The 23,197-nt window shown below is 46.4% G+C and overlaps 1 protein-coding gene across 1 annotated transcript in view; it reads right to left on the reverse strand.

Moving 5' to 3' along the window:
- The window catches only part of CREBBP (CREB binding protein), a 1,321,122-nt gene that overhangs the window by 858,325 nt on the left and 439,600 nt on the right, over positions 1-23,197 (reverse strand). The window contains exon 11 of the mRNA XM_069210450.1: positions 4,965-5,021. Coding sequence (XP_069066551.1) covers positions 4,965-5,021 — 57 coding nt within the window. The remainder of the gene's footprint in view (positions 1-4,964; positions 5,022-23,197) is intronic.

The following is a 23,197-nucleotide window of genomic DNA, read 5'->3' on the forward strand; positions in this document are numbered from 1 at the left end:
ACACACACACACACACACACACACACACACACACACACACACACACACACACACACACACACACACACACACACACACACACACACACACACACACACACACACACTTCAGAACACTGCTAGGACCAAGCACAAGGGGACTGGACTTGCGGTCTCTCTGTGACCCGACAGGCTCTCTGAAGGACCGTACCAGGCACCGTCTCGTAGCTAGGACAAAAAAATTTACTCCATGGGTCACATGGCTGACCTCCTGTTACAGGGATACAAGCTACAAGAGGCCATTCCGGCAACTGCTTAGCCGATCAGTGGCAACCAGACCTGAACCCAGCAGTGAGTCTCTGCCCGACACTGTGATTCTCTAAGTACCTTCTCAGAGTTACTGCAGGAGGGTGGGGGGAGTGGTGTAATAAGACCAACAACTACTAGATGTTACATATTTTAAATAAGCCTTTGCTCAATCCCTGGTAAAGTGACACCAAGCAGTTAGGCTTAAATCAAATGCAATATGTAAAGTATTTAAGCAGTGCATAAACAGTATAAAAAGTCATACAACAGACAATAACATTTCACAATTAATTTTAAAATAATGTTAAGAGTGAAATAAGACCAAAACAACAGCAATCCAATAAGGGGGAATTCGAGATATTTTTTTAAAGATGCAAGTAAAAACAGCAACAAAAAGCACAAAGCACCAAATATAGTCGACAACATCATCATAAATATGTTTGTTTTGGACCATAGTCCATAAAACATTGACTTGATAGCTGTGGTCTACAGACTAAATCAATGATCTATGATGGAGTGTCTAGCTCTAAAACCACCCTGTTCTACAGATATAAATCTTTCTTCATCTGACCAATCTTCTAAACGTTCTAAGATTAACTTGCTGAAGACTTTCTCCTGCACATTCATTGAACTTAATACATAGCTTTTCAGATCCAGGAAGAGCCCTTTTTATGGATGGGTTTGATGATAGCCCCCTTCCAGCTTACTGGTACTACACCTTTATTTCTTATAGTTTTAAACAAAACTGCCAAAATCTTGCACCAATCAATCAACATTTTTTAATCAACAAGGCAGGTAAATTATCTGCTTCCATCATCCCCACCCAATTGTCGTTAAAAAACAACTTTTTTCCTCTTTAATAGTTTCTTTATATTTTTGATGGGCCTTACATACTATTACTAAAGACTCAATATCTTTTTCCCTCCTCAAGGACTGGTACAGGTACACAACATGGAACCATCTACTGATTTGACTGTTGCTTACCACCTCTACTTACCTCTTTCCTATCTGTACCTTGTTCCACAGAATTACAATGGATAACTTGGGGGAGAAGAAGTGGCTTAATGGCAAACGCTTCTAACCTTGAACATAGGTAACCAGGTTCGAGCCTCAATGTCGGCTTAACATCCTGTGAATAAGGGATAATCACAATCTCCTCATGCCTACCCAAAAAAATGAATGTGTTCTTGTGTAACGTAACTGGCGCTCATGTAAAATGCTCCAATACCTTTGGGTCGAGTTTGCACTATATAAACTTGGCAAAAAAAAATACTTTACTCGTTATCCCCGTGCACCAATTACCAATTTAACACAGCTGAGACTTCCTGTACAGTAGGGATTTCTATTGGATCTAAGCAAATACTTCTTATGTCATCACTTCCTCATCCAACCTAGTTTTTAACTGTTTAGGGAAGGTGATGTCTGTAAACGTCACCTTTGTGCTATTTCTTGAACACTTCAAATGACACTGGGCTTCAAGAGATAGTCACTGCCATCTACATTAAACAACCTAAACTCTGATTTTGTGAAAATACCACGCTGGTTTAAATACATAATTGATCGGACATGTCTGATGTCCAGAGCAGAATGTTTTGCGAGCAGGAATATCATTAAAAAGCGCCCATTTAAACAAATTAAGCCCATATTATATATTCAGGACAGTTTTTGTCCATATTATTACATATTGCATCAGGAAGAAGTGCATCAGGTGTGTAAAAATATCGACCAGCTCATACCCATCTTGTTTCTGGCTTTTCTACTTGATTCGTGCATTTAAATTTCCCATGGTTATTAACAAACCCTTGGAACACATGTAGATGCAGTTCTCAATTACCTCTTTAAGGTTTGCCTGCTGATTGATAGTCCATGGAAGCTGTAGGCTGAGACATAGGTAAAAACTGGGGCCAAACGCAATGAAGCCCTGGTCTGATTGGTCCTGGTATAAGTTTGGAAGTCAAAAAGTATTAAACATTTTTAAAGTCCTAATCCAAAACTAGACATTTTCTAAGAAAAAGTGGTCAGAAATTGTAGCTGCTACCATGGAACTGCTAATGGGATACTTGCATCAGTTGTGTACACACTAAGCTCTGGAGGTTTCGAGGTTTTTGCTGTAAAATGGTTGAGTCCCAAAATAGAAAAGGACTTTCTTCATTTTTTAAGAGAGGTTGAGCCTTTTAGGAAGACAATTCTGAAATGCAAGGCATTGCTGTGGAACTTCCAGTCAAGTACTTTTTGGTGGTAGTCTCCCTTGGTTCCAGAGCAAAGGTCTGGGCACTCCCTAACAAATGGGATAAAAGCTACCAAGGAAGGGGGAGGGGGGGGGGGGGGTGGGGCAAACCTACCCAGTTTTTCAAATAGGTCCAAAAAGTAGCAATCTCACAGTGCCCCATATTCTCAAAATCCAAGACAGGGAAATCCTTCTACCCTTGTGGGGTCTGTACACCCACCCAGAGGTGTAACCAGGGTAATGAGCAGTGCCCATTTCTGTGGTCACCCAAAACCAGTTCTGGAGGTAGCCTTCTTCCCACTGGGTTTGATGCCAGTCTGATTAGGGGGACATTTCCAAGTGCCACCTCGAATTTGCTTATAACAGGGCAAGCCCACCCACTTAAAAGTAATTAGGTTAATGGGCCCAACCAACCTGCTCTTCCTACCAGGGGAAAGAAACGGCACCCAAATCCTAGGCCACTCTCTGCTAAGAGAGCATTTACCACATCTTCGTCACGCCTAAATCCAGCCAAGGACAGGTGGGCAACTGCTGGACAGTTAGTGCACGTTAGCCCAGAGTAGCTTCAGGCAGGGTAAAAGTAATATTCTAAATGTAATGTTTACTACATATTTTATAAAAATCCAACTATACCACTAGATTGGATTGTTATTAAATATAAAAATAAGTCTTTGAATGAAAATCTATAGATTAAAGCAATGGTTCCCAACCTTTTGACTCCTGAGGACTCCACTACTGAATCACTAATGGAATCAGACACCCCCAAGCAATTTGTAATCAGTAATTTGGAAGAAATACACAAACAAGTACACACCAAACGAATTACCAAAGATGATATTATTTTACATTGGAAAAAATATGCAAAAATCGAAAACCTAATGGGAAGGTTAGAACCGCATCTCTGTGACTAACTTTTCAAGGCTTGGTTTTATTTAGGAAAGCTAATTTTTCAGGTCAGATATTACATTTCTCTAGCGATTTCTGTTTTCATTTGTTATGTACATAAGATCTGAGAAAGCTATTTCACATAAATATGTGGTGGGTGAAGGAAGTAAAACCATAAGGGTCTTAACTCTCCATGGCCTCTCCGTCATGCTTAATTCATTTGTTTTATATCCCCTCTCATACCAGTGTAGGGGGTTTGAGCACTTTACAGGGGACCACAAGGTGTAGGATACACATCATCCAAAACTGGTAGGCATTTTCTAAGCATGCTTGGTCCGGAGAAGCACAAACTCAGGATTCATAACACTGGTTAGCGTCAACTCTAATAATAAGAATGCATTACTACGCAAGCAAATCTTTTTTAGCAGCAAGCAAATCTTTTTTAGCAGCATTATGAAAATGTAACACTGGGAAAGAAAATTAACTTTCTAAGTTATGCCATGCAGTTTGCATGCATCTCTTTGATGAAAGTTCATAGCCCACTGTGCTAGATTATGATTGTAACTTATGAACTGCAAAGTAATAAATGAATCTCTGACAAAAGCAGTAACCCACTGTGCTATGCTCATAAACTACTGCTCTTTGCAAGATACACGTTCTTTGCAGCAGGCATTTTAACCATCTGATTCTACCTCAGATGAGTCAAAACTGCCACTAGACAAAACTCCCATCTCTCTCCAGCAGGTATGTTAATCACCAAAATTATCTTGACGCTTTTATAAATGCCAGAAAAATGCTGGATGTACAAGGAACTTTGTAGTGCTTTTACAACTGCTGCACATAGGAAGTAATAAATATAAAAACAAGCACCTGTTTCTGTCAGAGGTGCCAGCTGGCCAAGGCCTGCAGACCCTCTAGGACTGCATCACAGACTCCTGGAGGGCCGCGGATCACAGGCTGGGGAACGCTTGGATTAGTGTGTGTAATCTATGTTGTTTTCTATGGGCCAGCTACAGCCTGACCATTGACAATGTAGTTTTGTGCCAAGTGGTTTTGGGCCTCACTGGTGGAAAATGCCTATCAGGTTTTCCTGCCAGTCAAAAGGGTGATTTTCACAGGTCTGTGAAGCACTAAGCTGTTGCTGGGGAGTCCCAAAATGTTTTTCTAAAAAATGAGGGGGAGTTTGCAACAGAATTCATAGCCTTTACAACAAGGTTTAAAAGGATTCATCTTCGAGAGGTCTGATGCTGTAGAGTAGGTATGTGTAGCAGCGTAAACAGCAAGGTACTCATGAGTAAATGTGATGCCAGAGAGGCCATGAAACATGGAGCAGTGGTTAACAATTCTTCCAATGTACGAATGAATAAGACAATGTATTGCAAGGACACAAAATTAATGGCTAAATGCACACATAGGACCCACTTAACCATTTGTTAAGACCAGACGGGCAGAGAAAGCCAAGAATTTAACCTCCACACACATTCTAAGTAATAGAAAGGAACAGTACGGATAATGATACTGAAAAAGTTATCATAAAAAAGAAAAGTTGCTTTATCACTAATGCGTACCTGGAGAAGACTGCATTCGATTAATGCCAGGCACATTTGGCAAGGGCAAAGGTCCATCTGAAATAGAACACAGAATCACTAAATTGATATTGTATTAAAAGAAATGCACAAACCCTTGTAATGATTTTCACAAGAAAGTTAAACTTGTCAAACAAGTCACTTACCTCTAACCGCAGATTCCTCACCGTTCCCAGGAGACAAAATGCATCTAGAAACTTTTTGCAGCACACCTGTGAACCGACAGGTGTAACTGTGCAACTCGACAATGTCTTTCTGCATGGTACCGTGTAGAAGCACCAACTGTGCCCTGGCGCAGAGCCCAACAGCTAACTGGCCTGACCAGTGCACAAATTTCTAGACTCTGGGCCTCATTACAGCAAAAAAAGAACCCAGTTCACATAATGGGAAGAACGTTTGGATGGAGAGGAATTTGCAGCTTGTGTCTCTAACAGAAAGAGCCTTACCGAACATAAGTAACTTGTTCTGATGTATACTTCTAACTGTAACTTCCTCATTTTTTTAAATAGATACCAAAGCAGTACTTCCCAGGCGGTAGTTCTATTAACAGGCTCACACCAAAAAGCCCCACAAGGCCATGCAAACAAAATACTCTTCTCTAAGGACTTGACTGCCCACAGTCCAGACAGCAATGCTTTGAGAATGTGTGAGACCCTTTATCGCAGACCGACAGATGTACAGGACTGGCACTCTGTCCCAATGCACTGCAGCAGCTTTGGCTCTGGTGAAATGAGCCCACAAACCTGGGGGGTTCTTCTTAGGCAGTGGGTAGCAGACTTTGATGCAGAGAAGTATGCAGCGAGAGAGTCCTTTTCTGCACTGCCTGCTTCACCACAGAAAATCCAACAAAGAGCTGATTGCTCACATGATGATTCTTTGTGCTATCAATATAAAAGCTGAGGGCACTTTAAGGATCCAGGTGATAAAGTCTATTCCTCAAACAGGTAAGGGGAAGCAAACAATTATGTTTTGCCCGATATGAATAGTAGTGAATACTTTCCGAACAAAAAAAGCCTGCAACCTCAACACCATCTTGTCCATGAAGAATGTTGTACACAGTAGGTTGAAAGAGAGGGCTTCTAGCTCACTCGCATTCCGCACCAATGTTATGGGGTTAAGAAAAACGGGTCTTGAGAGTGTGAAGCTGCAATGGACAGTTGTACAACATTTAAAAGGAGAACACATTAGGAAGGAGACTCAATTCAGGTCTCACTAAAAGGTGTAGACACGAACAAATGTTATACAACTTTCAAAAACACATCACAACAGGTGATTTAAAAAAGGAACTCTGATCCAGCAATGTCAAAAAGCTGAAAAAGCTGACATGTAATTAATAACTATGCCTAAAGAAAGACATTGCCTAGCTAGGGATAACACAAAACAACAACATTTTGGCTAGCATGGCATTAAGTATCTCAATCTCAAGAATACTGCACCAATCCACAAACTTGTGCCACAGAATGTGAATAATTACTTTGTGGAGAGAGGTCTGGCCACCAAAATGACATCAACTACGTCAGGAGGAAGGTCAAATGTAGTCAAACTGATGCTGCTCAAACTTAAAACACAGACATGAAGATTGCACAGGCCTATGTGCAGGACCCTGCCCCGCTGCTGTGACAGAATATTTTCCCAAAGCAGCAGCCTGATCAAAGGACAAATGCTTATGTACACAACACTCTTTTTACCCAATCTAGTGCCACCAAAATTACTTGGGCCCAGACGTTCCTGATCTTCTTCAGAACTCTGGGCAAGAGAGGTAGCGTCAGGAAGGCGTACAGAAGTCTAGAGCTCCACTCTAGGTAAAAGGAGTCTCAGAGAGAGCTGTCTGAGGAACACACACTGCGCAAAAAGTGTCTATACAGGAGACAGTCGACGGGAGGGTCGTAGACTAAGAGTCCTGGTGACGAGATGGGTCGCTCCGTCGACGAGGATCCTGAGGCCGCCGTCGTTGACACTGAAATATTGGCTATGGTTGATGTCACTGATGATAGTCGTCGGCGAGAACTTAGTAGACGGTGCCACCGACAGCGCGGATCCTGGCTTCTTGAATTCATGTTTTATTTTAAGAGGTGTCATTGGGAGCTCAGAAAGTTTACTTTTTGGGCTTTAATTAGGGAGCCTGACCCTCTTATCATGCCAGACTGCATTTTCATTGTGGGGCTGTGAATTTTTGAAGAGCCCTCAGATGACTTTTTTGGAGCCTTTTTTAGAGGTTCCTGAATATCTGAGCCTTCATATTGCCTCTTAACAAGTGTCTTCGTCAAAGAGACAGAAGAAGAGGCACTGTTCTCGTCAGAGGCTGGATGGCCGGATTTAACTTTTCGAAGCCACAAAAGAAGACGACCCTCTCTGTCCTTCAAAGTCTTTGCAGAACATTTTCTACCGATCTTGCAGTCTTTGGTCTTGTGATTCAGGTATGAGAAGTATTTGCAATCATCATGTGGGTCATCCACATTTAATCTTTTTTTCAGACAGGATGCACAGGATCTGAAAAGTCCCTTTTTTGGTGTGTCTGACACGGCAGCCAGTGTGAAGCACCAAAAGAAGAGATAAACTCCTAAGTCCCGGGGAAAGAGGTTCTGAGAGAACATTTGAGCAGAGCTCAATAGGAGACTTCTCAGCACAACGTGCAGTGGAAAATCTGAGGGAAAGCAGTTCCTCACAAGAGGCTTCTAAAGTGTGGTGCTGCATGATTGGTTGAGCTTTTGAGTTTGGGTCTTTCTTACAGATTGACTGTGATATGTTACTAAGCTAAAGGACTAAAGCATGTAATGTAGGTATACATATAAGCCTATCCTATGTATTACACTGGGGACTCCCATCTCAATGACGGGGAAGTATTCAAGCATATGAATCTATGAAAGTTCCAATACTGGAGTAATTCTCATAACTTATTGATGAATGCTTAGGCACCCGGAAACTCCAGGAGGAGCTAAGAAGGCCCAGGCTCCAGCACAGAGTTAGGTCTTGAATGCAGACACGGCCTCGTCTCGTTAAATGACTTTGAAGGATGTGGTGAAGTGTGAGAGCTCTTCGACTTCTTGCTCTTCTTGTGCCTGCAGGACTTAGCCAATTTCCCCAACTACTTTGATGACAAACGCCTGGAGTGGCTCACAAACTATCTTGGGACCTTCTTCTCACTGAGATTTTGAGCATCGCAGAGCATGGGGGACCGTTTCCTCAAGGCCTTGGAGTGCAAGGTGGCAGCAGTCGATGCAGGCCTTAGCATCTTGGTCGCGCTCCAAGCACTAGCAGCACACCAAAGATGGGTCTAGCACTGACATCTGTCGATGACAGGCACCACACGGTTTGAAACCAGATTTCCAAGTAGACATCCTAACGCACCAGAAAGTAAGTTCTCAAAAACATTGACAAAGTCAAAAAGGGTCAGTAAAAAAAGATATGGGGTAACTCTTCCTGGATCTATGCTGACTGGCATGAAAAAAAAAACAACATCAGCGGGCTGGGGTGGCACCTATATAGGCTCTGTGCATGTCACATTGAGCGCGGATGATGCCAATGACACCACGCAGAGCAGAACCCCACCTACTGAAGCACAGGTGTATTGCTCACAAAAAGCTTTCCAGATCCAGTCTGTAGGAAAGTACCATCTTGCCTGGCATGTTACCCCCATATTTCACTGTATATATGTTGTTTTAGTTGTATGTGTCACTGGGACCCTGCCAGCCAGGGCCCCAGTGCTCATAAGTGTGCCCTGTATGTGTTACTTGTGTTATGACTAACTGTCTCACTGAGGCTCTGCTAATTAGAACCTCAGTGGTTATGCTCTCTCATTTCTTTCCAAATTGTCACTAATAGGCTAGTGACCAATTTCACCAATTTACATAGGCATACTGGAACACCCTTATAATTCCCTAGTATATGGTACTGAGGTACCCAGGGTATTGGGGTTCCAGGAGATCCCTATGGGCTGCAGCATTTCTTTTGCCACCCATAGGGAGCTCTGACAATTCTTACACAGGCCTGCCACTGCAGCCTGAGTGAAATAACGTCCACGTTATTTCACAGCCTTTTACCACTGCACTTAAGTAACTTATAAGTCACCTATATGTCTAACCTTTACCTGGTAAAGGTTAGGTGCAAAGTTACTTAGTGTGTGGGCACCCTGGCACTAGCCAAGGTGCCCCCACATTGTTCAGGGCAAATTCCCCGGACTTTGTGAGTGCGGGGACACCATTACACGCGTGCACTACACATAGGTCACTACCTATGTGTAGCTTCACAATGGTAACTCCGAATATGGCCATGTAAAATGTCTAAGATCATGGAATTGGCACAATCCCATGATCCCACGGGTCTCTAGCACAGACCCGGGTACTGCCAAACTGCCTTTTCAGGGGTTTCACTGCAGCTGCCAACCCCTCAGACAGGTTTCTGCCCTCCTGGGGTCCAGCCAGGCTTGGCCCAGGATGGTAGAACAAAGGACTTCCTCAGAGAGAGGGTGTTACACCCTCTCCCTTTGGAAAAAGGTGTTAAGGCAGGGGAGGAGTAGCCTCCCCCAGCCTCTGGAAATGCTTTCATGGGCACAGATGGTGCCCATTTCTACATAAGCCAGTCTACACCGGTTCAGGGACCCCTCAGCCCTGCTCTGGCGTGAAACTGGACAAAGGAAAGGGGAGTGACCACTCCCCTGACCTGCACCTCCCCTGGGAGGTGTCCAGAGCTCCTGCCATCTTGGAAACAGAGGTGCTGCTGGCACACTGGACTGCTCTGAGTGGCCAGGGCCAGCAGGTGACGTCAGAGACTCCTTCTGATAGGCTCCTTCAGGTGTTGCTAGCCTATCTTCTCTCCTAAGTAGCCAAACCCTCTTTTCTGGCTATTTAGGGTCTCTGCTTTGGGGATTTCCATAGATAACGAATGCAAGAGCTCATCCGAGTTCCTCTGCATCTCTCTCTTCACCTTCTGCCAAGGAATCGACTGCTGGCCGCGCTGGAAGCCTGCAAAACTGCAACAAAGTAGCGACGACGACTACTGCGACACTGTAACGCTGATCCAGCCGCCTTCTCGACTGTTTTTCTGGTGGTGCATGCTGTGGGGGTAGTCTGCCTCCTCTCTGCACTAGAAGCTCCGAAGAAATCTCCCGTGGGTCGACGGAATCTTCCCCCTGCAACCGCAGGCACCAAAGAACTGCATCACCGGTCCTCTGGGTCTCCTCTCAGCACGACGAGCAAGGTCCCTTGAACTCAGCAACTCTGTCCAAGTGACTCCCACAGTCCAGTGACTCTTCAGTCCAAGTTTGGTGGAGGTAAGTCCTTGCCTCCCCACGCCAGACTGCATTGCTGGGAACAGCGTGTTTTGCAGCTACTCCGGCTCCTGTGCACTCCACGAAGATTTCCTTTGTGCACAGCCAAGCCTGGGTCCACGGCACTCTAACCTGCATTGCACGACCTCCTGAGTTGTCCTCCGCCGGCGTGGGACTCTCTTGTGCAACTTCGGGTGAGCACCGTTTCACTCCACTTCGTAGTGCCTGTTTCAGCACTTCTGCGGGTGCTGCCTGCTTCTGAGAGGGCTCCTTGTCCTGCTGGGTGCCCCCTCTGTCCCCTGACGCAATTGGCGACATCCTGGTCCCTCCTGGGCCACAGCAGCACCCAAAAACCCCAACCGCGAGCTTTGCAGCTAGCAAGGCTTGTTTACGGTCTTTCCGCAGGAAAACACTTCTGCACGACTCTCCACGGCGTGGGACATCCATCCTCCAAAGGGGAAGATTCAAGCCCTTGTCGTTCTTGCAGAATCCTCAGCTTCTACTGTCCAGTAGCAGCTTCTTTGCACCCACAGCTGGCATTTCCTGGGCATCTGCCCACTCTCGACTTGATCGTGACTTTTGGACTTGGTCCCCTTGTTCCACAGGTACCCTCGTCTGGAAATCCATCGTCGTTGCATTGCTGGTTTTGGTCTTTCCTGCAGAATTCCCCTATCACGACTTCTATGTCCTTTGGGGAACTTTAGTGCACTTTGCACTCACTTTTCAGGGTCCTGGGGTGGGCTATTTTTCTAACCCTCACTGTTTTCTTACAGTCCCAGCGACCCTCTACAAGGTCACATAGGTTTGGGGTCCATTCGTGGTTCGCATTCCACTTTTGGAGTATATGGTTTGTGTTGCCCCTATCCCTATGTGTCCCCATTGCATCCTATTGTAACTACACATTGTTTGCACTGTTTTCTAATACTATACTGCATATTTTTGGTATTGTGTACATATATCTTGTGTATATTTGCTATCCTCATACTGAGGGTACTCACTGAGATACTTTTGGCAGATTGTCATAAAAATAAAGTACCTTTATTTTTAGTATATCTGTGTATTGTGTTTTCTTATGATATTGTGCATATGACACTAGTGGTACTGTAGGAGCTTCACTCGTCTCCTAGTTCAGCCTAAGCTGCTCTGCTAAGCTACCATTATCTATCAGCCTAAGCTGCTAGACACCCTATACACTAATAAGGGATACCTGGGCCTGGTGCAAGGTGTAAGTACCCCTTGGTACTCACTACAAGCCAGTCCAGCCTCCTACACAGTCTGATGCTGATAATATTAAGGAACGGAATATGCAGGTTAAAGTCTCTATCAGAAAACATTAGATTTATTACAGTTAGTGTATGTCTATGTCATCCCAAAAAATGTTTATTATTGGGAAATCTACAAACTAGGCATTTCCAACATCTACAATGGCCTTTGCAAGGGAGAGCTCCCACTGGGTGATTTAATGTTCTATTCACATGTTCCTCTCCATGTGCCATTACAACAGCATCTTGGATATTTCTATTGCTTCTGAATGCCAACAATAGTGTGTCTGAGATTAACTCAGATAATGTTACTCTTGCCTACTTTTAAATCCTGTGACTTATAAGAGGTTATGTGCTCACTCACATCAATTGTTGTGTGGACTATTTAATCTTTGGTCTGCAAAAATGACTCACTCGGGCAATACCATGATTCTTAAGTGTCTGTGAAAGCAGCCAACTGGCATAGGCCCTATCGAGCTTATTCTTGAGGGTGTTTGCTTTTTTAAATAATTAATATATTGTTAATGGAGTTTTTCCGAAGACATTTTTCAAAGGGGAGATGTTGAAGTACCACCTGCAGTGTGACCATTATGAGAGTCCTTTCACAGGACCCTTAACTGTTGAGCTGTCAGACATCCAAAATGGGTCACTATTCTCCTGACTTTCCCGAATAAAGTACAACCTGGAGGGAAAAATTACTTTTCTGCTGGGATTTGTGAACAGGATTTGAAGACCAAAGAAAGATTTCCTGTGGCAAAACCCTATTACTAGAATGAAAGAAAATAAGTTACTGACTTTTAACTGTAGTTCTCCAGTATTGGCATCTTTCATAGATTCACATACTTGAAATCATTCCCTGTTGTCAAAGTGGGAGTCGCATGGTATAAAACGGTTGGGGACGTGGCCAAGATGGCGGCCATTTTAGGTGCCTAATTGAGAGCTTCGAAGCCAGCCCATAAAATATCCTCTACAACTCTGGAAAATGCATTGGAGCCCCTCTGGTAATACCTGACCATGGTGTGGTGTCTTGGTTCTTGGCCACAGACTGAATGGGAAAAGTACTGAAGACTACTGGGGCCCAGTGGGCCTGATGCGTGGTCTAGATCCCAGGACCACCTGAACATCTGGGCATGCTCCCCGCCTGTAGTTAAGAGGGCCGGGGGCCTGACAGCCAGCTAAAGCAGCTGGAGGAGGCGAGAATGCTCACCCTAGACATTGCAGAAGGATCTTTGCCGTGGGCACTCATCCGATCCTGTCCCTTGACGTCACCTGGGCTGGAGTGGGTGGAGGCTGGAGTGGGAGGCTTCAGCTTGCCACAGATCCGGCCACCCCCTTCTACCAGGTACACACCGCGCTGTGGGGCATTCACCCACCCCCTTACATGTGCGGTGGTGGCGGGCCTACTATCTGACCTCCTGACTCAGCCTCCTTCTCAATGACTGCAGGATACAGTGAAAAGGGACGGACAGGCCCTGCTATACACTAGAAAACAGTGATACAATGCCTGGCAGCCGTCCATAGTCAACAGGAACAGGATGCCACGCCCCTCCCCCATACCCCAGCCTGGAACAACTTGTACTCATTGAATCATCAAAGGCTGGGGATCTAGACTCTCCATGCCTCCTAAACTCACAGCTGTTCACTGATGATCGCCTCATGGACAGTGCCAGGGCTCCTGGGTCGAGACTGCTGATGAGAACTACTTCCATCATTGACTCCCAGATACGAGGCACAACACAGTGAACCTCCTGCCTACCCACTGCACACTAATGAAGGCCTTCAGTGATGGGGCTTGTGTTCCCTCTGCCTGGTGTCATGGTGTGCTCCTGTGGACCCCACATAGCGGCTTGAGTCATGTGGTTATGAGGGCTATTGATGCCGCATAGGAGAGACCTTTTCACTTTCACTTGTGTGCAACTACCTGAGGTTCCCATGACATGATACGATAACCCAGCTGCAGAGTCTGTCCCACATGTGGATGGAAGACACCTCCACAATTCCAAGTGATCACAACAACTTAAAGTGGGGACAACTGCACCAACACACAAATGAAGAATTACTACCAGAGTTTTGATCTTCTGCCCGCACGAGCTTAACTGAGATACTGTCCTGGGGTCTCGACTGGCTGGCTTGAAATCAGGGGGGCCTACTTCAGCATGCTGTAGGCTCAGAGAAGGAGCTGCAATCCACCTTTGTCTGGCAGCGCACCGGGGGCACACAGCAAAGTCACAACCACTATTGTGAAGCCAAAAATCAAACTGCTTAGTCAGAACGCTGGGGACCCATCTATTTCCCTTCCCACATCAACAGACCATACGCTAAATACCCTGCGCCATTTAGGTGCCACCTTAAGCGCTCAATCTACTCAATTTGACAAAGTCCTACAAGCCATCATGGACACCAAAACTTCATTGGAAGCCTGAATAGATGCAGTATCCCTTGATGTGAAGAGCAGATCATTGTAAATAGTCTGAAAGAACATATGAAACAGAGTCTATGGTGACTGCCATGTAGCCCATGGTGAAGGAACTGCAGGAGAAGGTACAAAGAAATGGAAGCAGAAGTAACCAACCTCCACCACGGAGCAGAAAACTCAGAAGGGCATTTCAGACGGAATAATATTTGTCTACTAGATTCCCTGAACGCTCAGAAGCCCCTAGTGCAAAGTTGTTTCAAGAACGGCTGATGAAGACGGTGCTGGCCAAAATTCTTCTCTATAGAAAGGGCGCACCGTACACCTGGCAGACCACCTCGCCAGGAGCCAAGCCTCGACCCATTGTAGCGCGTCTGCGCAACTATCAAGACTGGGACTTACTGCTTCAGCGGTTCCACACTAAGGGCCATTGGCAGTTTGAAAATTAACTTATCCTGATTTCACGGTGGAGATACAGTACCAGCGTAGCTCCTCTCAAAGTTAAGCAGTGCCTATGTGAACTGAACTTTAAATATGCGCTACTATTTATTGCAAAACTCAGTCATCAACGGTGATAAGACCCATGTGTTTCTTCTATCGCCTGAGGATGCGTGGACTTGGTTGCATGCTAGGGGATCCACAAGGTGGGAGCAGAGAACTGTCTGGTGCCCAAAGCCCGGCGGCGCAAACATCAAAGTATCACTTCAAGACCACCTCAGAACCTGGTAAGGGCATAACAGGCCGAGCTGTTTCTATAGTCTCCCAACATGGCACAAACTCCACCACGTTAACACGTACAAATAGCCCTTTGGCTTCAGACTCAGACTGGGAACTCAACGCCATCGCTGACAGACCTCTCTCAGGGGCCCGCAGATCACACCAAGATCTGCTGATTTATGAAGCAGTTTATTACAATCTAAATGGTGGTATCCCTGTTGGCCATGTGCATACATGCACACTAACATTCTGGTGGTAAACAGGGAACTTGAATATGCTGAGGGTCGACAGACTTATTCAGGCCTCCCTATGGGACACCCAGCTGTCAACCTCACACAACTTACTCTGCAATGTAGCCATGTTTCACCTTAGGTACTATGCTAGTATCTTGTTGCTCTGTCGAGAGGTGTCGGGCTGGGGACTCAGAGGTCATCCGCTCTAAGGCCAGACTTGAAGACTGGTATACCATGCACATTGCATTGACACTTGAAATGGAAGGCCAAATGACCACACAAGACTTGATTCTAATGGAGACCACTATTTTTCTAAGAGGTACAATATGTCTGCAGGATGCTGAGATGTCTTAATAACAAACATGGGCCTGGCCAGTAGCTGATGTTCGTATTGACACAACATATGTTGTATAGCTACACGTAGCCACTCTCAACTAGCTGTTCCCCATAGACAATTATGTCACAGGCATTTGTTGCATGCCAGTTAAACTGTTTGAGGGGTTGTGGAAAGGGACCGGAAGGAATACGGGATAAGGGAGATGTGTTACACAATTGTTTACTTGTTCTCTTCGAGCTGACTGTTCGGTGGGGTGGACGGGAAAGGGGGGGAGGGGTGGTTGATGGGGATCCAGGGGGTTGTTGGGGTGGCAGGAACCCTGTACTAAATATTTGATGTCCATGGCCACCACTTTTAATGCTTTACCATGGAATATACAGGCATGGCTACCCCTGCCAGGAGGAACAGGATATATGTGTATCTGTGTTGTAGATATACACACCTAGCTTGTCTCCGAGAGACTCACCTTATCATTGGTAAACTTGACAAATTAAAGAGACGTTGGAGCAGGCAGATTTATGGGACTGGCTACTCAGCTTATACCTGAGAGGTTCTGATTTAGGTCACTAATTGATAAAGGGTCGCTATGGTTTCCTGGAGGGGAACTTAGATGGATTCCCCTTTACGATGGTATCCCTTTATTCACCCAATACAGCCTAGGGCACGTTTTTAGTCACCCTTTCACAGACTATGTTAGTGGACCCTCAAGCACCTGGGCTATACTTTAATTGCATACATGGCATTACTGTTTATAGATCGGTACCCCCATTTCCAAGCACACTGGGTGTGCAAGCAACAGACACTTTCAGTGGTGGTCCAGGCAGTCTGATTTCTTTGATGTTTGTCACATGGGGCACCATGGTGAAGAGGAGTGTTCTTATTATGCACCGGGCCATCAGGTGCACACCCACTTGGATTACTTCTTTTGTAATGCAGAATGTTGGCCTCTCATACAGGCCTCTTAATACCTTGGCAGGACCCTTTCAGACCACAGACAGCTCCGGGTTACAAAAGTGTGTAAGTGTGTGCGTGTGCATTTGCGTGTGTGCGTGTGTGTGTGTGTGTGTGTGTGTGTGTGCAGGGGATGGGAGGGGGTCAGCTGGGGGGACAAGGCCTCTTATCCTAACACGGCAGCTCCATACAGAAGCTTTACAAGATACTGTATATAGAGACACATTAGCCACGCACATTGCTAGATTCTTTGATGATAATACAGGATCGGTGGGATCACATGGGCTTGTGTGGGACACCAAGAAAGGGGTTATAAGGGGACATTGTATTTCCATGACTTGGGGAACTAAGGAGGCTCTTACACTGTGCTGGAACTAGAAACACTGTACAGAACCTGTGTTGCCAATATCATGAGGAGATGAGGCGACTGTGCCTTGGACTACAAATCTTTTTTAGCTCCTCAACATGCAGATGGCAATAAGCCAGGGCGCAAGCTGGCCTGGTTGTTGTGCACGGAGTCCCCCAGGACTCTGGTGGGTGCCATACATAATAAAGAGGGGTGCTTGAAAAATAGCCAAGCAGACATTAAGTGTCCACCTCCCTCAAAGGCTCCCCAGACCCCCCCCCCCCCCCCCCCCCCAATGGTATACCTGAGTGCAATAACGCTTCCCCCTGTGTCCCCGTTACAGTTGTTGGACTCAGAGCAACCCCTATAGACAGAGATCAATTTAGATGGCACACAGCAAAATCCCAGGTGCTGTTGGGTTCCATGTAGGATACAATGCCACTTTGAGCCATCATTTCTCCACGGTTGCTCGAGGTCTACCTAGAGGCACATCAACAGGGAATCTTACCAAGCTCTTTGCGGAAGGCACTAATAGTGCTCATGAAGCCAGGAAGTGACCACCTATATGTGAGCTCATATAGACCGTTATCAAGGCTGAACACTGTTTATAAAATTTTAAGTAAGATCCTTGCCAATAGGTTGCTCCTGAGGCTTAACTTCCATGTCCATTAAGACCAGTGTGGATTTGTGCCCCACAAGGTGATGCACTACAAAATTCGGCATCTCAATATTATGGCTGCAATGACTGAGGGTGCCGACCTGTCACTGGTCGCGGTCTCCTTGGACTTTGAGAAAGCACTTGATACACCAAGCTGGTCCTACTTACTGCAGATTTTGTAGACGTTCAGGATGGGCCCTTATTTCCTAGCCTGCTCAAATTAGTCTACACCGCCACATAGGTGCAAGTCCATACCGGCCAGCAGATCTCATACTCATTCCCCATCTGAAAAGGGACACACCAGGGGTGCTCTTTATCACAAGTAATCTCACACTAGCTATGCAGCCACTGGCAGCTTAACAACATGCCAGGGGTCCTGATTGGAGGGGGGTGGGGGGGCGTAATCAGTGTGGGACCAGCTTGGTACAGTGTGTCCCTTTACGTGGACGATATGGATAAGTTACATACCTGTAAATCCTATATTTCTTCCAGGGGTATCCTCATCAAAGTGATAAACATTGAATATTCACGCCCCCGTGCGGGGATCCCGGAGCATATATAAAATACACACATGTATAAGTATGAAATATACAAGAAAAATATAGTATTTTCTTAGTAGACAATTTTCATACCAGATTCATGTATACATGTGCATAACAGCAATGCAGACTATACTGATAAACAGGCTAAAATGCTTTATTTCTTATGGAGTTTTTTTTTTTTAAACCACTCTTATAACATTGCAAGAAAAAAATGTCCACAGCCCCATATCCGGGCCCAGGAAAAGAAGCACTAGCAACATCTGAAAAAACTACATTGAAAACAATAGAGCATTATTAGCTAATAGGCTGCATGCAGGTTAATACAGCAGAACCACAAAATTTGGCACTGTGCCTTTAAGACCCTGAGCACCTCCAGAATCCAACCATGCCTCAGGGGAGAAGGAGAGGTGACGGTTGGTTCACAGTTAGGTCAGTACTTTTTTACGGTGACAACGCATCCTACATATTAGATAGATGGTCTGTGCTGCACTTCTAGGAGACTTACGTCCGGGGAGGAGGGTGGGTTGTTTATGACTATGATGAGGATACCTCTGGAAGAGAACTAGGATTTACAGGTAAGTAACTTATCCTTCACTTCCAGGGAATCCTCATCAATAGTCATAAACATTGAATAGATTAGCAAGCCCATCCCTTATCTCTGCGGACTGTCTAATAGAAGTGCAGGAAAAAGACATACACTATGCAAACAGATTTCTCAGAGACGCCTGCCCAACTTGAGCGTCCACTCTGGCATCTGAGTCCAAACAGTAGTGCCTAGTAAAAGTATGTACAGATTTCCATGTAGCAGCCTTACAGATTTCAGAGATTGTAACATTATTAAGGAGGGCAGCAGTAGCCGCTTTTCCTCTTGTCGAATGAGCCTTAGGCCTAGCCGATAACTGTTTGTTAGCCAATTGATATGCAGTAACAATACATGAAACTACCCATCTAGATATTGTTGGTTTTGAGGCTGCATCGCCTGCTCTCATATGTCCGTAATTTACAAACAGGTGGTGAGATCGTCTAATCAATTTGGTCTTATCCAGGTAGAATTTTAGTACTCTTTTCAAATCCAGGGAGTGCAATGCTTTCTCCGCTAAGGTGTTGTAAAGAAGCTTTGTGGATAGGCTCAAGAGGAGGGCCCATGAGTCTAGATAATACTATGTTCAGTTCTCATGGAGGTGAGGGTTTTTGAATGGGTGGAAAAACCTTCTTCAAACCTTCTAAGAAATCCTTGACTACTGGCATAGTAAAGAAGGATTCCTGAGAAGGTGACTTACGATACGCTGTAATGGCAGATAAATGTACCTTAATAGATGACACTTGCAGACCCGATTTTGCCAGATGGAGCAGGTAAGACAATATGACCTCCTCCTGAGCCAGAATAGGATTCTGACCCTGCTGACGACACCACATGTAGAATCTCTTCCACTTGAACGCGTAAGAGCGCCGCGTGGAAGGCCTTCTGGACTCCTTTAAGATGTTCATGCATTCCTGCGAGAGCCCTAGATGCCCATACTGCAGGAATTCAGGAGCCATACTGTCAAGCTCAGAGAGGGAAGGTTGGGGTGAAGAATCTTGCCTCCCAGCCTGCAAAGGAGATCCGGTCTGCACAGCAGCCTCTTGTACTGTTGTTCTGATAGGTTGAGGAGATCCATGTACCAGAACTGACAAGGCCATTGCAGGGCTATGAGAATCATTCTGGTGTTGGATCTGTAGAGTTTGTTTATCACCGCTGGTATGAGGGGAATCGGTGGTAAGGCGTAGAGAAATATCCCTGACCAGTCGATCAACAGGGCATTCCCTCGAGACCCCGGACGGTAGAACCTGGACGTGAAGTCTGGGCATTTCTTGTTTACCTCGTCTGCGAACAGATCTAACTGAGGCTGACCCCATTGACCGAAGATGTCTTCGACGACGACGACGACGTGAAGAACCCAATTGTGGGCGTCCTCGAGGGTTCTGCTTAGGAAGTCTGCCTCCACGTTTTGCTGCCCTGGGAGGTGAATTGCTGTAAGACACATTACCCTCGCTATGAGCCAATGCCAAATTGCCTGAGATTCCCGAAACAGGGGCCGAGATGTCGTCCCTCCTTGCTTGTTCAGATAATACATTGTCGTCGTATTGTCCGTCTGCACCAGGAGAGACTTTCCCTGAATTATGGAGCAAATGACTTGACAGCCAGATGAACCGCTTTGAGTTCCAGCAGGTTGATATGGTACGACCTCTCTTTGTTGGACCACAAGCCCTGAGCTTGAAGGGAACCCAGATGAGCTCCCCAGCCCTGAAGCGATGCATCCGTTACCAGAGTGTCGGACGGGATTGGCTGATGAAAAGGAACTCCTACTGACAGGTGATGTCTGTGCATCCACCATCGTAATGATTGCCGCACTCCTACCGGAAGAAGCATTCTGTCCTCCCAGTGGCCTGTGTGTTGATTCCAGTTTTCCTCCAGAGCCTCTTGAAGAGGACTCATATGCAATTTGGCGTTCGGGACAATTAAAATGCAAGAGGCCATGGAGCCCAACAGAGATGTCACCTGACAGGCCGTAGGCGCGGGGGAACCCAAAAGGTCTTGACACTTCCTCTTTATTGATAAGTCGTTCCTCCGAAGGATACACTCTTTCGAGCTCTGTATTCAGTATCGCTCCCAGGTAGTGGAGGGTTTGTGTTGGGATGAGGGTGGACTTTTGGAAGTTGACCTGCAGACCTAGAGAACACTGAGCACAATGTCCAGATGGTTTTTCGCCTGTTCCGGAGAGGAGGCTTTCAGTAGCCAGTCGTCTAGGTATGGATAAATGAAGATTTTCTGCTTCCTTAAATGCGCTGCTACACACTTGGAGAATGCGCAATGGGCAGATTTTAGGCCGAAAGGAAGCACCTTGACCTGATAGTGTAGGGAGGCTATCACAAATCGTAGGAATTTCCGATGCTTGGGAATGATTGGGATATGAAAATACGCATCTTGCAGATCTATGGAGCACATCCAGTCTCCTCGATGCAGTTGAGGGAAAATCTGGTGAAGAGCCAGCATCCTGAACTTTTGTTTCTTTATGTATTTGTTCAGCAGCCTCAAGTCTAGAATCGGTCTGAAAACTCCTTCCAGACCCTTCTTTGCTACTAGAAAATAGTGGGAGTACACCCCCTTTCCTCTTTGTGCGACTGGAACCTTCTCTATCGCCTTTTTCTGTAACAGAGCATGAACCTTTTTGCGAAATAAACTCATGTGAGCAGGTCTGGATTTGGTTGGTGGCAAGTGAGGAGGAGGTTGCCGGAAAAGAAGACCACTATCTACAATGTTCCGCACCCATTTGTCTTTTGTTATGCCATGCCACTCGTGAATGAATGCTGTGATACTTCCCCCAACCGGAGTGGTGTACGGTATTAAGGGAAGCGAATCCTCGTTGTTTTGCGGGGGCTTAGGGGGTAGACTGCTGAGGTCTGCTTGACCCTCAGTCTCTTGTGGCTTTGCGAGACTGGAAGAGGGGACGCCCTTGTTTCTGTTGTGGTCTCTGGGACCAATGAGGGGTTTGAACCCTCTGTTGGAACGGGTGCCTTTCGTAAGGCCTATACCTTCGCCTGAAGTCTTTCCTCCTCTCGAGGCCCACTGCCCTCATGGTGTCAACCTCCGCCTTCATACGCGCCATTTCCTCATCCGTGTGGGTTCCAAATATCGAGTTTCCGTTAAACGGAAGATTCAAGATACGCTGCTGCGCTTCCTGCTTTAATCCTGTGAGTCTCAGCCAGGAAGATCTTCTCGCACAAACCCCATGCATGTAACCATGTGCTGCCAAGTCTGCACCATCTGCTGCCGCACTGATGATCTGATTGGACACCAGACTTCCCTCCTGAAGGATCTCCTAAAAATCTTGCCTGTCCTCTCTAGGCAGCTTTTCTGCAAACCTGCTCAGCGAGTCCCAGAGTGACCGATCATATCTGCCTAGGAGTGCGGAGGCGCTGGACACCATCATCGACGCCGCCGTGCCACACATCTTCTTCCCCAGAGAGTCCAGGTGTCTACTCTCCTTGTCCGGTGGAACCGTAGAGGATGACGCCACTGAATGCGTCTTACGGGCTGCGGATAATATGACTGAGTCTGGTGGTGGATCAGCCCTGGGAAACAAAGGATCTTGATCAGGAGCCTTGTATTTCTTTAAGATCCTAGCGGGAGCTGCACAGAGGTTTGCTGGTGTTAAAAAAAAGTCTCCATGGTTGGTTGGAGAAGACCAGGCACAAGCGGTAACAATTTCTTTGAAACCGCCCTGTGTTGCAGGGTTTCGAAGATTACCGACGAGGAGGTTGAAAGTTCCGGGACCTCAATATTCAGCTTTTGTGCTCCCCTGAGAAACACCTCGTTGAAAGTTGTGGTGTCGTCCACCTGGGAAACTCTAGCTGGTGGAGAATCCGTCAGTCGGGGAGTACCCTCTTACTGAAGACCCCGACGATGTGGACCAAGAAGGAGACCTTCTGTGACGGTGCAATCTTGATCTTCTCTGGGAGCGTGACCTGCTCCTAGATCTTGTTGTAGTGCGCCGAGGCCTAGTGGCAGACTGGCGAGACGTATAACGAGCCAGTTCTGTAGGCACCGTTGGCGATGGTGTCCTCGGGAGAGAAGCCGATGGTGAATATATTGAGAGTCTGGAGAAGCAGGCGTTTTGTTAAGACTCTCCAACCACCTTGGCAATAAGTTTATGGGCGAGATGTGTCCAGAAGATGCGGCTCTCGACCGCCTAGACGATCCACTCCTTATGGAGACCAATGGACTTGTTGGAGTGACGTTCTTGTCAGCCGGTGGTTGCTGACGCTCTTCCCCTTGCAAGATAGGCAAACACCTGCCTCGACGTCGAAAGGTGTACAGACGTCGAAGGAAGTACCATGGACTGCTCAGGTCTCAACGTCGAGTGCCTCGACGGTGACCGGTGGTCCCTTGAATGTGATCTGCTCGACGTCGTATGCTTCGCCGTCGAGTGATGGGCCGCTGACGACGGAAGTCTCTGCTCTCGCCGTTGAGGCGATCTCGACGTCGTCTTCCATGCCGTCGAGGGATGTAAGGCCTTAGACGGCGTATGAGCATGGCGGTGCTGGCTCGACGTCGATCGGTGGGTTGCCGTCGACGGAGATCTGCCCTTATGGTGGCTATGCACCTTCGACGTCGTATCCATCGACGTCGGTCGGTCGGGTCGCCGTTGACGTCGATCTGTGACGATGCAATGGTGGCAGCGATGACGTCGACGGGGAACAGACAGGCACCTTCTTACCAGCTGATGTCTATCTAGCCTGTCTCTCCTGAGAATGGCTTGTTGACTGCCTGGGAAGTGAAGAGGACAAATTTTTTTGCCTCTCATGAAGACCGTGATTTCTCTCGGTCTTTCAGAGTCCTTTTTGACATGTTCTTGCAGTGTCTGCATGTGTCAGGGCAGTGGCTCTGAGGCAAACACACAATACAGAGAGAGTGTGGATCAGACTGGGCCTTCTTCCCACAGGAAGGGC

This window comes from Pleurodeles waltl, chromosome 10 (genome assembly GCF_031143425.1).
Source record: "Pleurodeles waltl isolate 20211129_DDA chromosome 10, aPleWal1.hap1.20221129, whole genome shotgun sequence".
In the NCBI taxonomy this organism is placed as follows: domain Eukaryota; kingdom Metazoa; phylum Chordata; class Amphibia; order Caudata; family Salamandridae; genus Pleurodeles; species Pleurodeles waltl.